General features: G+C 45.1%; 1 protein-coding gene across 13 annotated transcripts in view; it reads right to left on the bottom strand.

Annotated features, from left to right (window-relative positions):
• LOC1276333 (ankyrin repeat domain-containing protein 11) overlaps nt 1-12,038 on the bottom strand; it is a 40,630-nt gene that overhangs the window by 27,074 nt on the left and 1,518 nt on the right. For 4 of the 13 annotated variants that reach the window (XM_061652553.1, XM_061652555.1, XM_061652554.1 and 1 more), the window contains exon 4: nt 11,093-11,350. In XM_061652553.1, the coding sequence (XP_061508537.1) occupies nt 11,093-11,350 (258 nt within the window). Of the gene's footprint in view, nt 1-1,784; nt 1,922-1,956; nt 2,248-2,276; nt 2,679-11,092; nt 11,351-12,038 lie in introns of those variants that run through there. The other 9 variants (XM_061652557.1, XM_061652564.1, XM_061652565.1 and 6 more) reach the window with 7 other exon arrangements.

Here is a 12,038-nt window from a genome sequence, read left to right as displayed (position 1 = left end):
AAATCAGTTGTCAATTAATATGTGTTTTTGACAATCGCAAGTGAGAAAAGCATGACGAAAAGAAAATATACCTGATTGTAATGGACAGTAAAGCAGATGAACGAATGGTTCGATGCGTAGACGCACCGGCGCTTACGCGACGGGACAGGTACGAAATCTCTTTACAACTACAAACAAAAAACTTTTAGCTTTGAATTTTCACATACGTTCATACGTTCTGCTCATCTTGCTCCTCCCGCAAGTCAACCAATAAAGCCCAAAAAATCCGTCAAAAAGAGCGCACCCAGGGATGAATTATTACAACAGCACCCGGTGGTGGCAGCTTCTTCTGCTTTCGTGCACACCATCTCGTCGCCGGCGACGGGACGACGACACACCACACACCACCAACCATTATAATTCGCGAATTGCAAAATCCCCCCAATCTACCTTATCCTCAGCTCTCTATATCCCTCTCTTTCTCTCTACTACATTGGCACATCATCGTGATATGATGCTCGCCGCACACAACAAGATGCAAGCATATTTTTTACGGCGGCAAAAACCTCGTCGTGTCGTAACGACATTGACCAACCAACCACACGAGGGGTGAATAATATATTACATTGGCATTCGGTGACGGTCAGGTTTTGGGGATGGCAACGAAGCATGCATTCAACGGCCTATCAAACAAAACTGACCACAACTGGATTTCTTGCATACAAAAAGAAACAGAAATATATTTACTCTCTAAAGTGATCCACAAAATTATCCAAGAATTTGTCAAAAAATAGAAAAAAAAAACAATTTAAGTTTAATAATAAAAATCAAACAAAACGTTGCATTATTTGCACAATTAAACGTAGAGTTTGATATATGGGTTCGCTTGGAAACGTTTCCCATTATTGAGACGGTCATAAAGAGCGACAGCCTCTCTTCAAGCCTTACACCATCGGCGCTGCTCCCCCGTCCGATGCAGCGTTGCCTTTTTCATTGATCGGCAGCACATACACACAAATAAAACCCTGAAACAATGCACTAAAGAGCAGAGCAGCAAAGATATCTCAAGCTAAAGAAGAAGAAGAAGAAGGAGCATAGCAAAAGCGTCATCCCCCGTTCAGGGAGTAATGCCACCCCCCCCCCCCCCCCCCCCCCTCCCGGACACCCGTACGCAACACACTTTATCCGTTCTGTTGTGGTTCTTCTTTTTAGGTTGAATGAACGAACCCATTCCCCTCCCGGTCGTCCCCCTTCGTCTCTCTCCTTGACACGACACGATTGCCCCACAAAAGATGGGCCCCATCGTAAAACCCTGCCTCCTTCGCTCTCTCTCCCTCTCCCTGGGTGGGGTGGGATGGTTTTCATCATTAAAGAAGACTGTTGCTATTGTTGGTTGATGGCCAACAAGAGAAAGACAGAGAGAGATTTAAAAAACAGAACAAGCAGAGCAAGCCGAGTATCTAACGAGCCGAGAGGGACCTACACACCACAATGAAACGCACACACAATAAAGCGATGTTGCACATAATAGAGCGGGATAAGAACAAATTGAAGAAGGAACAACAACAACTACAAAAATCACTTGCGCTCAAAAGACGGAAACACACACATTCTCGCAGCCGTGTTTTTGTGTTCGGTAACACTAGAGCCATAACACCAACAACATTCGCATTCCAACATAAATTCACAACACAATCCCGGGGGCCGATAGTAACAATCAAGGCACTGTGATATTCTTCTTGTATTACAACACAACACAGGATCACACACTCAAACAGACACACCGGAAGTGGGGAAGATCTTACGATCGGAAGTGCGCGAAACAACGGCCAAACGCATCCTTTTTAATTGTTAACCCTTTGGCTCTCAGTTGTTGAATGCTGTGATGATGATGATGAAGCTGGTACTGCTGATGGATATCAGCAACATATCCCGCTGAAGCAACATGAACAAAAAAAACATCAAACACACACACACACGCATACACACGAAATGAAATAACGGAAGCAGCCGACGACGACGATGACGGACGGGCACAGCGATGAAATTGAATCTGGTGTGCGGCGGCCCCCGGAAGTGAAACGGAAAACGGGCCAACAGGCAAAACAACAAGCAACAGCGGAACTACTACTACACGACGGATGGACGCGCGCACCGAGAGCGAACGAGAGCGATAGATAGAGAGTGAGAGGGATCGAGAGCGACCGGCCTCCGGAGACCGTGGCACACATGCACGAGGAGAGCGCGCGAGCGCGGGGAACGCTGGAGGGCCCGCCGAGAACAACCGAGAGACCTACCGAGACCGGTGGGAAGAGCGCGCGTATGGCGGCAATAGGGACGTAGCCGTCCGGGGGCGGCCGGTGGACACACGCACAGTGCAAGAGATGGGAGAGCTGTGGGATGCCAGCGCGCGCGCACACACAGACACAAACACACACACACACAGATACCGGCTGGACCGGCTGGCAGGGCCAAAGGCAGCCGACGGCGAAGCGCGAGAAAGCAGAAGCGACGACGACGACGACGGACGCGAAACGTTACTTTTTTTTTGCTCTTCCGTCCCGCGTGTGGCACCCGGAGAGCCCGTGGTGTTGCGTGCGCGTTGTGTGCCCCTGCGTTCTGCGGGGTTTTGCTGCTGCTGCTGCTGCTGCTGCGGGTTGCGTACCGATGCACGTACAGTCGCCGAATGAATGCCGTGCAACGGGGTAACCGTGTTTAAAAGGCCGCGGTCATGCGGACCCATGCCCACGGCACGGCGCTGAGAGATGAACCGGTGCCGCGGCGGCGTTGGACGAATCGAAACGATTCACGCGCGTGAGCTGAGTTGAGCGTGTGTTCATTCGCTTGTGGTGAGTGAACGCCTAACGGTGAGGCGTTGGTCTTGTGCTGTGCAATTGGAAACTGCCATCGTATGGGTGGAGTGGATCTGATTTGAGGCTTTAAGTGAGTACTGATCAAACGATTGAACAGATTGAACAAAACTAATGAAAAGTTTAGGCACTTTTAAGATAAGCTACTACTATGAGTTTTTCTGTTACGTATTAAGTTAAATGATTTCATTTCAATTACTGTATAACACAGAAACTATCAAAAATGGTAAGGAAAAATTACCAATATGGGTTGTAGCGTACTAAACACTTTGTAAAGAAAAATTAAAAGAAATGATGGTTTTTTTTCTTAATGTCAAATCTTTTAAATTATGCCAAATATTTTACTAACGCTAGCGTTAACGTTATAACTCAATGTGTTTTAGTATCTTTTTTTAGGAAATTTATACCGCGATGCCGTTCTGTATTTACAGAAAATATCAATGCTGCATTTTGCAAAATATCATTTAGCATAGTCGTGTTATGCTAAACATCAGCTAAAAAAATCAATTCTGTTAAACTCATCAGAATGTTGTTTTGTATTATTTTCACTAATGTAAGTTATGTTAACTGACTTTCCATATTGATATTATATCGTAAAAAATATCAAAAATCACACATCTGTATGAGTGAAAATTTACGTTTGAAGTTCATTCATGTCTAAGTTCAAACTGCACTTGTTATAAAGTACTAAATTGAATATTTCAATGAATCACAATCATACATTTATGACGATTAAATTACATATAATTTGGACATTACATAAACAATCTTGGTATTCTTAATTTAAAAACACCCTTGCAGTCCTATTAGTTAGTTAGCTAATTAGTTTTATCGTCCCTTATAAAAAAAATTCATGTTTTAAGTTTTTGCAATAGGGGTCATTATAGGAGTCAGGTTACCATTATAGGTTCAACGGTGCTCAACATTTGAAAATTTGTAGTGTTTAAAGATCGAAAAGGTTACATTTGGGAAGATAAAACAAATTTCAAAAACAAATGCACAAAGAATATAAAAATATTAATTTTCTTGACGATTTAATTTCATTAAAACATACCCTTACCACAACAAATTGCACAACTATTGGTACATTTGTCCTAGTAACCTCAAACAAGTTACATTTTGAATCAAGAACCAATGAATACAAGATGCTAATCACATATGAGCTTTTTAGCGAGGGCTGAAATGGTTAAAGACTCAAAGATGCCACGTGATTGCATACATTTAGGCGCTTTGTGCTGCGAATTACCAAACAGCTGTGCAAACTTGTTCGACTGAACAATAATGTCAAACAACGATCATAATTGGGATTCTGCTTTGATACTTATCCATATAAATCAATAAAAACAATAAAAATACTTTACAAATATGATTCTAGCGTTCTTCAATCACTCATCTGCCCCTTTATTGTGAACGATTTCACTTGTTCTTTTCACACATCCATTTGTTCTCCCATGTACATCCCGTTCCAGTTCATTTATGCTTCATCCAGGTTCATTTTCATCGCCACCAAACACAGGCCAGCACCATTATTCACCACCGCCAGCAGGCGAGAAGGAAGCAGCGAGTGCGTGAGTGTCTTTCCCTTTCGGGCATCTACTACCCCCTATCCCCCCCACCGGTACAATATTGGCCCGCATCATCATCGTTCCGGAATGGGTGCCTTGTAGCCGTTTGTTAAATGATTTGATTAGCACCCGCGCCGCCGCCGCCGCCATTGGATTGCACCGGACGAACGATGGACGGACATCCACATACTCCCCTTGGGGTCGAGGGGAGAGGACGTCGCACAGAGAGAACGCACTATGTGTCCGTACAGAGGGAAGAGGTAGAAGAAAAACAAGCCAAAACCCTTTCCAAATTACGATCCCCAATTTTATGCAACAGAACGGATGACTAACTTTATTTTGTTGCTGTATGAGCGAGCAGACCCATTTGCTCTGTCTTTATATTGATAAAACAAATTGTAGTGGAGTGAATAAATCGTTTCTGTTACGATTTACGCGATCATTGTGGTGTGATAAAACAGCCAAAGGCGACAACTTTGCTCCGAACTTGATTGTCGAACAAGAATAAACAAAAAAAAAAAAAAAACGCCCATCAACCGTAACCAAACATGTCTCACAGCTAATGAGGCAAAGAATAAAGCTATTTTGCACCTTCATGCTTGCACTTCACTCCTTCGAACCACAACATTCATTCCTCTTCCTCAACATCCTCCTCTCCCAAAGAAAGCATGCACCCCACCTGACGGGTGCCAGCACGACAGAGGGCAGGAGGTGGACAGGAACATTTATTTCGCCAAGGTTGGGCGGAAAAATTATGCGATTACCAGCTAAATTTAGCATCCTCTCCCGCTCTGACTCACAAGTACTGTGCGGCGCGCTCGCTCCTACTTCTGCACTCTCACCTAGAAGAAGGATCATGAAAATGGCCACCGAAAGGAGGGGAAAAAAATAATCACAACACACTCCGAACAAAACCCCGCCGCAAAAGCAACAGGAAGCAGACTGGCCGACTCCCCACTCTATCTTTCTCTCTCTCTCTCGCACGCTGGTAGGGGAAGAAAACTCAGCGGGAAAGCACCATTCCGCCCTGTAGCGGAGTGCGGCGCGAGATTCTGATGCTGCCGCGCCGCGGACGGAAGTGATGGATCATCATTTTTTTAACCCCACTTCACCGCTTTTCCACCTCACCGCGGCGGTGATTGACAAACGGAACGGGACTGGGCCATCATGCCGAGAAGCCGGAACACAGCGGCAACCGTGTACGAGCGGTTTTCCGATCGCGTCTCGAACGGTGCGGTGTGTGTGTGTGTGTTGTCCTTTCCATGCGATATGCTAATCGCATTGTGACAGTGGGCACACGCACAGTTCTGGGGAAGAAGGGAGGTAGTTTTTCCCGGTAGTAGAAGCGTACATTTAACCAGATGGGACATCGAACGTAGGACTGTGCGTTGGCAGGGAAATACACGATTTATCTTCGCTCGCTCGCTTCCCAAACCGCCCGTCACCCAACCCAAGTCGTCATGGCGGCAGTATTTCAGGTTCATCATAATCGATACGGAGCTGTCGGTGTGTTGGTGCGTACATTGTTGCTGCTGGAATAAGAGTAGCTGTGATGCTGTATTTTACTTTTATTTGGGAAGTGCTGTTGCAGTTTTGGGATGAAGTATTACTTCAAAATATTAATCATTTTTGTACAAATTTGAACGTAATAGTTTTTTATAGAAGAAACCAATTTAATACACATTAAAGGTCTCCGAATGCATTGTTGCGTCTCCACAAGTTCTGTTTGAGGTTAAAAGCGATATTATGAAAACACAATTGCATACATTTAGGCGCAAAATAGCGATAAACGCTTCTAATGACCGAACTCATTCGTCAGAATGGTTCAATACTGTTTTGACAAGACGTCAGCAATATAGGGAGCTTATTAGAGCATTTTATACTAAAGTATCATACAAGTCATACAAAATGCCAATACAATGTCATAAATTGCAGTTTTACAAGTCGCTCGCATTAACTTCGGCCACAAGGCTAAAAAGGGGAAGCAGGGGCGTAATTTAATTCATGTAAAATAATGTGCTCCAGTTACTACCCCCCCGCCCCTTGCAATTCCCTAGCGTCCCACGGGCAACTTAAAAGCGGCGACCAGTGCCCTTGAAAAGAGTCTGCCCGTATCCAACAAAAGCTAAGCAACTACAAAAAAGACGTTAATTTATTACATGCAAACTGGAATGTGTACCGGCGCACCGGTACCTGTCCACGTACGAGGCGACATTTGTGTTCCGCACAGACACACCTTCTGCTTCAGGGGGACGGTAAAGGGTGGAAGGAATCAAGGGAGGAAACCGATAAAAGTGAACTACAACAAGAAAAAAAACCTATCGACGGTGGATTGTGATTTACTACTACAGCCCACAGACACACACACACACGCGCCACCAACTGTCCCCTCCCCAAGGGGTGTAAGATAGCAAGGGCCTGCAGGGAGGGATTATCATGCAAAGAGGAAGGAGGAAGGGAGGGGGTCAACGGCACATGTAAATATAATGATAAAATAAAAATGGATTAAAACTTGCACCCCGGATCGCGGGGGGAGGGGTTTGACAGGTATGAAAGGGGGAGGCAAGTGCAGTGCGGGCTTCCAATTCCTCCCTCATCCTACAAACATGGAGCAAAGGTAGAAGAAGAAATATGGGGAAGGAGGGGATTGAGAAGTAGCCGAGAACCGTCGTCGTTGTGATGGAGACGACGGGAATACATTTTCTTCATGCACGATTTGCCGCATGCAAATGATATGCACACCCACCTCCTTCTCCCTTCCCCCCCCCCCTCCCTTGTTCCAGACTTGCACGTCCAACATCTGGCTGACGCTTCCTTGCAGATGCAGCGGCAACAGAGTGCAACGAGAAAGAAAATGCCTTCCGTACAACTTCCTTTCCCCGGTTTCCTTGTCCCGTTTTGCTCTCATCTGCGAGCACTATCTCTCCTTCTCTCTCTCTCACACACACACAGATACACACGTATACTATTTCACAGTTTCCAAAGTGCAATGTGCACAGTGCAGCAAATTGCAGCACGCTCGGAGAGCGGAAGAGCGCGCGCGCCCAAACGGCCGCTGCGTTTGGGTGTGTGGGAGAGAGTGAACCCTCAGCTTGTAGGAGAAGGAATACTAAAGCGTGATCGTTGAAAAAAAGAAACGACGGCCACTAACGAGAGAGAGAGAGAGAGAGACGCACTCACACACGGCAATGAGTCACACGGTGAGCAAATGGGAAATGAATCGAGAAGATCTCATCCCCAACGAGGGGGCACCACGTACCATACGCCGCCCCTTCACACTTGTCCCTGCTACAAGGGTGTGTGTGTATGTTTCTGTGTGCATTTGCGTGTGCATGTGTTCATCTTCAGTTCGAGACTAAGAGATCACGACGATCAAGCGATGTGTAGAAGGTGATCAACCTTCCCCCGGGGGCGGCAAACTGTGAGCAGGCGCGTCATTTCACCCTTCATGGCGTTTTTGTCCCCCCTTTCGGACCCTCCCAACTGGTGGGGAGTAGAAGGAAAATAGGCGAAGGAAGAGACTGAAACGAAACGTAGTTAGACGAGCTTTCGGTGGAGACGGAGATTAGGCTGTTGAAGCTTTCCCACTGTGTACAGTGTGTGTGTTGAGGAGGAGATTTTCAACGGGTGTGAATTTGAAATTTGGAAAATCAGAAAAAAAGAAAAGTTTGAAATGAATTTAAATTATTTATAAACTTTTAATTGATTTAAATGCGAAATTAAACTAACGACGCCCCCATCGGCTAGCACATGCCATGAGAGTGGATATGATGAATGCCAGTGGGCGCCGTTATTTTCCCCCAAAATAGGAACACATTTTCCTTCCCCGAACGGTCGGTCCGGTGGTCTTCCTTCGAACCTCGAAACACCCAATTCAAGCTCTATTTGATTATGCAAATATGCGTCACTATCGAATTACTTTCCAAGGGGGCAAGCAGCAGCAGCAGCAGTAGCAAATGATAAAATTTCGTAACATTTACACCGAAAACAAAGCAAAAAAAGGGGAGCCACAGCCAAACAAATTCATGCCAGCGCATGTGTGTGTGGGATACTAATTTGATTAGCAATGTAGAGTACGGGCACAGCACACACACAATCTGTCCTACGGTCGCTATGGTGAGCTACGAAATCGATCTCCCTAGAGACGGCGGCTCCTGGCGGTAGTGGCAAACGGCAATTGAGTAAGCATTGCACGCATCATCCACGGCCACAACGGTCGCTCTCTGTCTCTCTCTCTCTCTCTTTAATTCAACATGAACTTGAAGAAAGAAAACCCCGGAAAAAACAAACCACTGACCACATGGGGCAGGCAGGCAGCAAATAATTAGGGAAAGCGCTGGAGCAAAACCCGTGTGGAAGTGGCGGTGGCCCAAAGAGGAAAGAATTAGCGAAGCCGCCACTCAGCCGCCTTTGTAGGGTAGGCGCCCCAGCTTCAGGGAGCGCTCTGCTCCATTCTAGCCTCTCAGCTTGCCATCTCCGCCCGCTTCTTTTGACGCAGCGCAGCACCGGGCCGGGCCGCCCATTAATCTTTGCCGATAACCTTTACATTGAGTCATTTAAATTATTCATCCCCTTCTTGCGACGGTGGCGACGACCGGGGCGTTTTGCAAGCGTGCTTGGGGGAGAGGGCAAATGAAGAAGATAGAAAATCACTGAAATGATGCTGAAAAAGTGGGACAAACTACAGAGCGCAGTGAATGTTGAAGATCACGGTGACGATTGCGCTGCCACGGTGGTTGGTGGGAAGAAAAAACAGGGAACTGGGCAAAGATGGTGGAGCGTTTAGAGAACTCCCACTGGTCAAGCGTGCGAGTGTGTGTGTGCATCGTGCGTGCATCATTTCAATTAGACTTAATTATCGTCTGGAGTGTGAACATTTTGTTCTGTAGCAACCCCCTTCTAGTAACGCGCGGTCTCACACAGGCGCGGTCTGCTTCGCAAGTCTGATTTATATCGAACAGACGTTAGCATTAGGGGCAAGGACAGCACACAGCACACTCAGTCGGCAGCGTATTGCGCGTCCTGAAACGGGCCAGGGTGGAGCAAAAAAAGAAGAAAAAATATTACAGTAAATAACAACAAGCTGTTCACACGTGCTGCTGCTGTTGCTACTGAGGCTACCCATTTTTCTATATAAAGTGTGGCTAGTACTAGGTTAATCTAGTCAGGTCACGTAACGTACCGTGTGTACATGGCTACACTTTGAAAGGCCTGGTTGGTACGCTTCCATGCATATCGCACCCAGTTTGGGAGAGGATTGAGTCTGATAAAACGCAAATTGTTGACCAAAATGGTCAATATTTGTTCATTTGTTTGCAACCGTTGAAAGAGACTCACGGAAAAAAGCAACTACAAACTACAATATTTGTTTTGGTGGCTCCCGCATAACGGAGCGATGAGCCTTCCAGTTTCGACACTGAATAGCTTAACTGTGGAAGATGTGTGTTTGCAATTTAATTATGCATTTATTGTAGTATAAGAATAATTTCAAACAAAATTCTTAGTCTCTTACAAACAAGGGCAAATCAACACACAATCTTTCTTCCATCTTCCAACATAAACTGATTAAAAGAAAACTTCTTGTAGGGGAGAGAGTATGGGAAATCATTTATTGTACTACCCACAGCGGCAATAATATAAAAAATATCCCTCCTCACCAGACGTCAAAGACGGGTGGCGGCGGCCCAAGATTAATATTAATGAGTTTTGGTAACGATACGGGCATCACGTTTTTTTGGGAACGTGCTATCATTTTTCTATCGATTAGAATCACCGAGCCCGGGCGACGGGGAAGAAATGAGTGTTAAAAGATAAAGCTAATTCTTTGCCTAAGAGTAATAGAAATATCGTTTAGAGGATTATGTACAATATGAAATATTACAAATTAAAACAATTCACTCCAAAAGAGTCGATATAACCAATAGGTAGAGAAGAAGTGTATGTTAAATAAACAACCACATTCCTATCATTATTGTAGAGAAGCGTGACCAATAAATCTTTTAAATAAAATTAAATACAATTACAATCGACCAACAAAAAAGGGCATTCCTTGTCCTGGGAATCGATTCAAATGCGAACACCCGAGCAAAGGATAAAGTCCAATAATTCAAACATAAATGTCGTTCGTCTGGTTGGGTTGACACGCTCGTTGACCGTGTGTGCCTGGCGGCAGATGACGCCAAAAATGCCATTTAAAAATGGACACAGCCACACCGAGGGCGCCACGGCGAAGATTGCGCGCATCGCAGAAGCAGAACGCGCCCGTGCGTCTGGATTGAGTGCGGGCTCAAACCAATTAATGGCGCTTTGAAAGCATACGACGCTGTTCGTGCGTGAGGGTTGGCCAAGGCTCGTAAAAGTTCTTCCCCAGGATGGGGGTGAGAGCGCGTAATTGATAATCACCATCAGGCAATTATTGTGCTACGGTTTCTGTGTACAATAACGGAGGGGAGAAACATGTACATACAGGCAAGGAAGGAGATCCCTTAGACTATTCACGCTGATTTGATTGTTTTTGAGATGTTGTCGTCACGATGGAACTAAGCTGAATGTGTTACACACCAACAATTACCGCTCACGAGTCGAGAGTGTAGCAATTATTGAAACATTCTTTTAAAATATATAATTACATTTAAAAGAAAAAAATGTACGAAATTAAAAAAAAAACGAGTCACTAACCTCTTGCCTGCGTCAGATAGTTGTACACAGCCGGTGCCGCTACGTCGCACGGTGTTTTGCCTTTCTGATTTTTGAACGATGGATCGGCACCACGCTCCACGAGCATCTTTACCAGCTTCAGCTGCCCGGTAATGGCCGCATCGTGGAGCGGCGTATCATTTTCCAAGCCGGTCGCATTAATGTTCGCTCCCGCCTTAACCAGGGCGAGGGCAACGTTGTAGTGGCCGTGATTGCAGGCCTCGTGCAGTGGCGTCCATCCTGCAGGGGAAGTGGAATGGTGAAAATTGATTAGATTTTCGACAATTCATTGAGGTTACATATAATCAATTTTCTTATTTGTTTCCATAGCCCTTCTAATGCTCATTCGAATTGTTTTGGGTAACTGATGGTATATAATTCTAATATCTGAAGGCTCAACATACACCTCCATCAGGATTATACAGATAATCTGCCTGCTCTCATGGTTGAAAGGTCTGAAGTTACCTTTAAAAATTTCATCCCCCGTTTCGCGGTGGTCGGCTGTATCCCCACAAATGGTCTAGACTACTGTGTGACAAACAAATATAATTCAACACGGTAATACGTGAAGAAAGCCCTAACTTACTTACACGCAAATATTGATCAACTATGTTTGAAATTGAAACAATCCAGGTTAATACAAAAATGTAAAGAAAGAATACAAGGAGCAGGCAAATGTATAACATCTGTGACTATATACTCTTACATGGGGACATATACTCATGGGGACTCATACATGGGTAACGTCCAAAGGATTGTAAATCTCTGAGTAACATTCAAAGAGGTGAAACTAGAAATGAGTATGGCTTTGTACGTGTAAGGAAATCCAACAACCTCAACCAAGAACGGCGATCTCACATAATATAAGGATTTCGGGACTTTAGTTACTCTAGAATCTAAGATTTACGGATTCATCAAACTGAAGTGT

Source organism: Anopheles gambiae, chromosome 2 (assembly GCF_943734735.2).
Source record: "Anopheles gambiae chromosome 2, idAnoGambNW_F1_1, whole genome shotgun sequence".
NCBI lineage: Eukaryota > Metazoa > Arthropoda > Insecta > Diptera > Culicidae > Anopheles > Anopheles gambiae.
The sequence above is the reverse complement of the archived record's forward strand: the minus strand, read 5'-3'. Positions and strand labels throughout refer to the sequence as shown.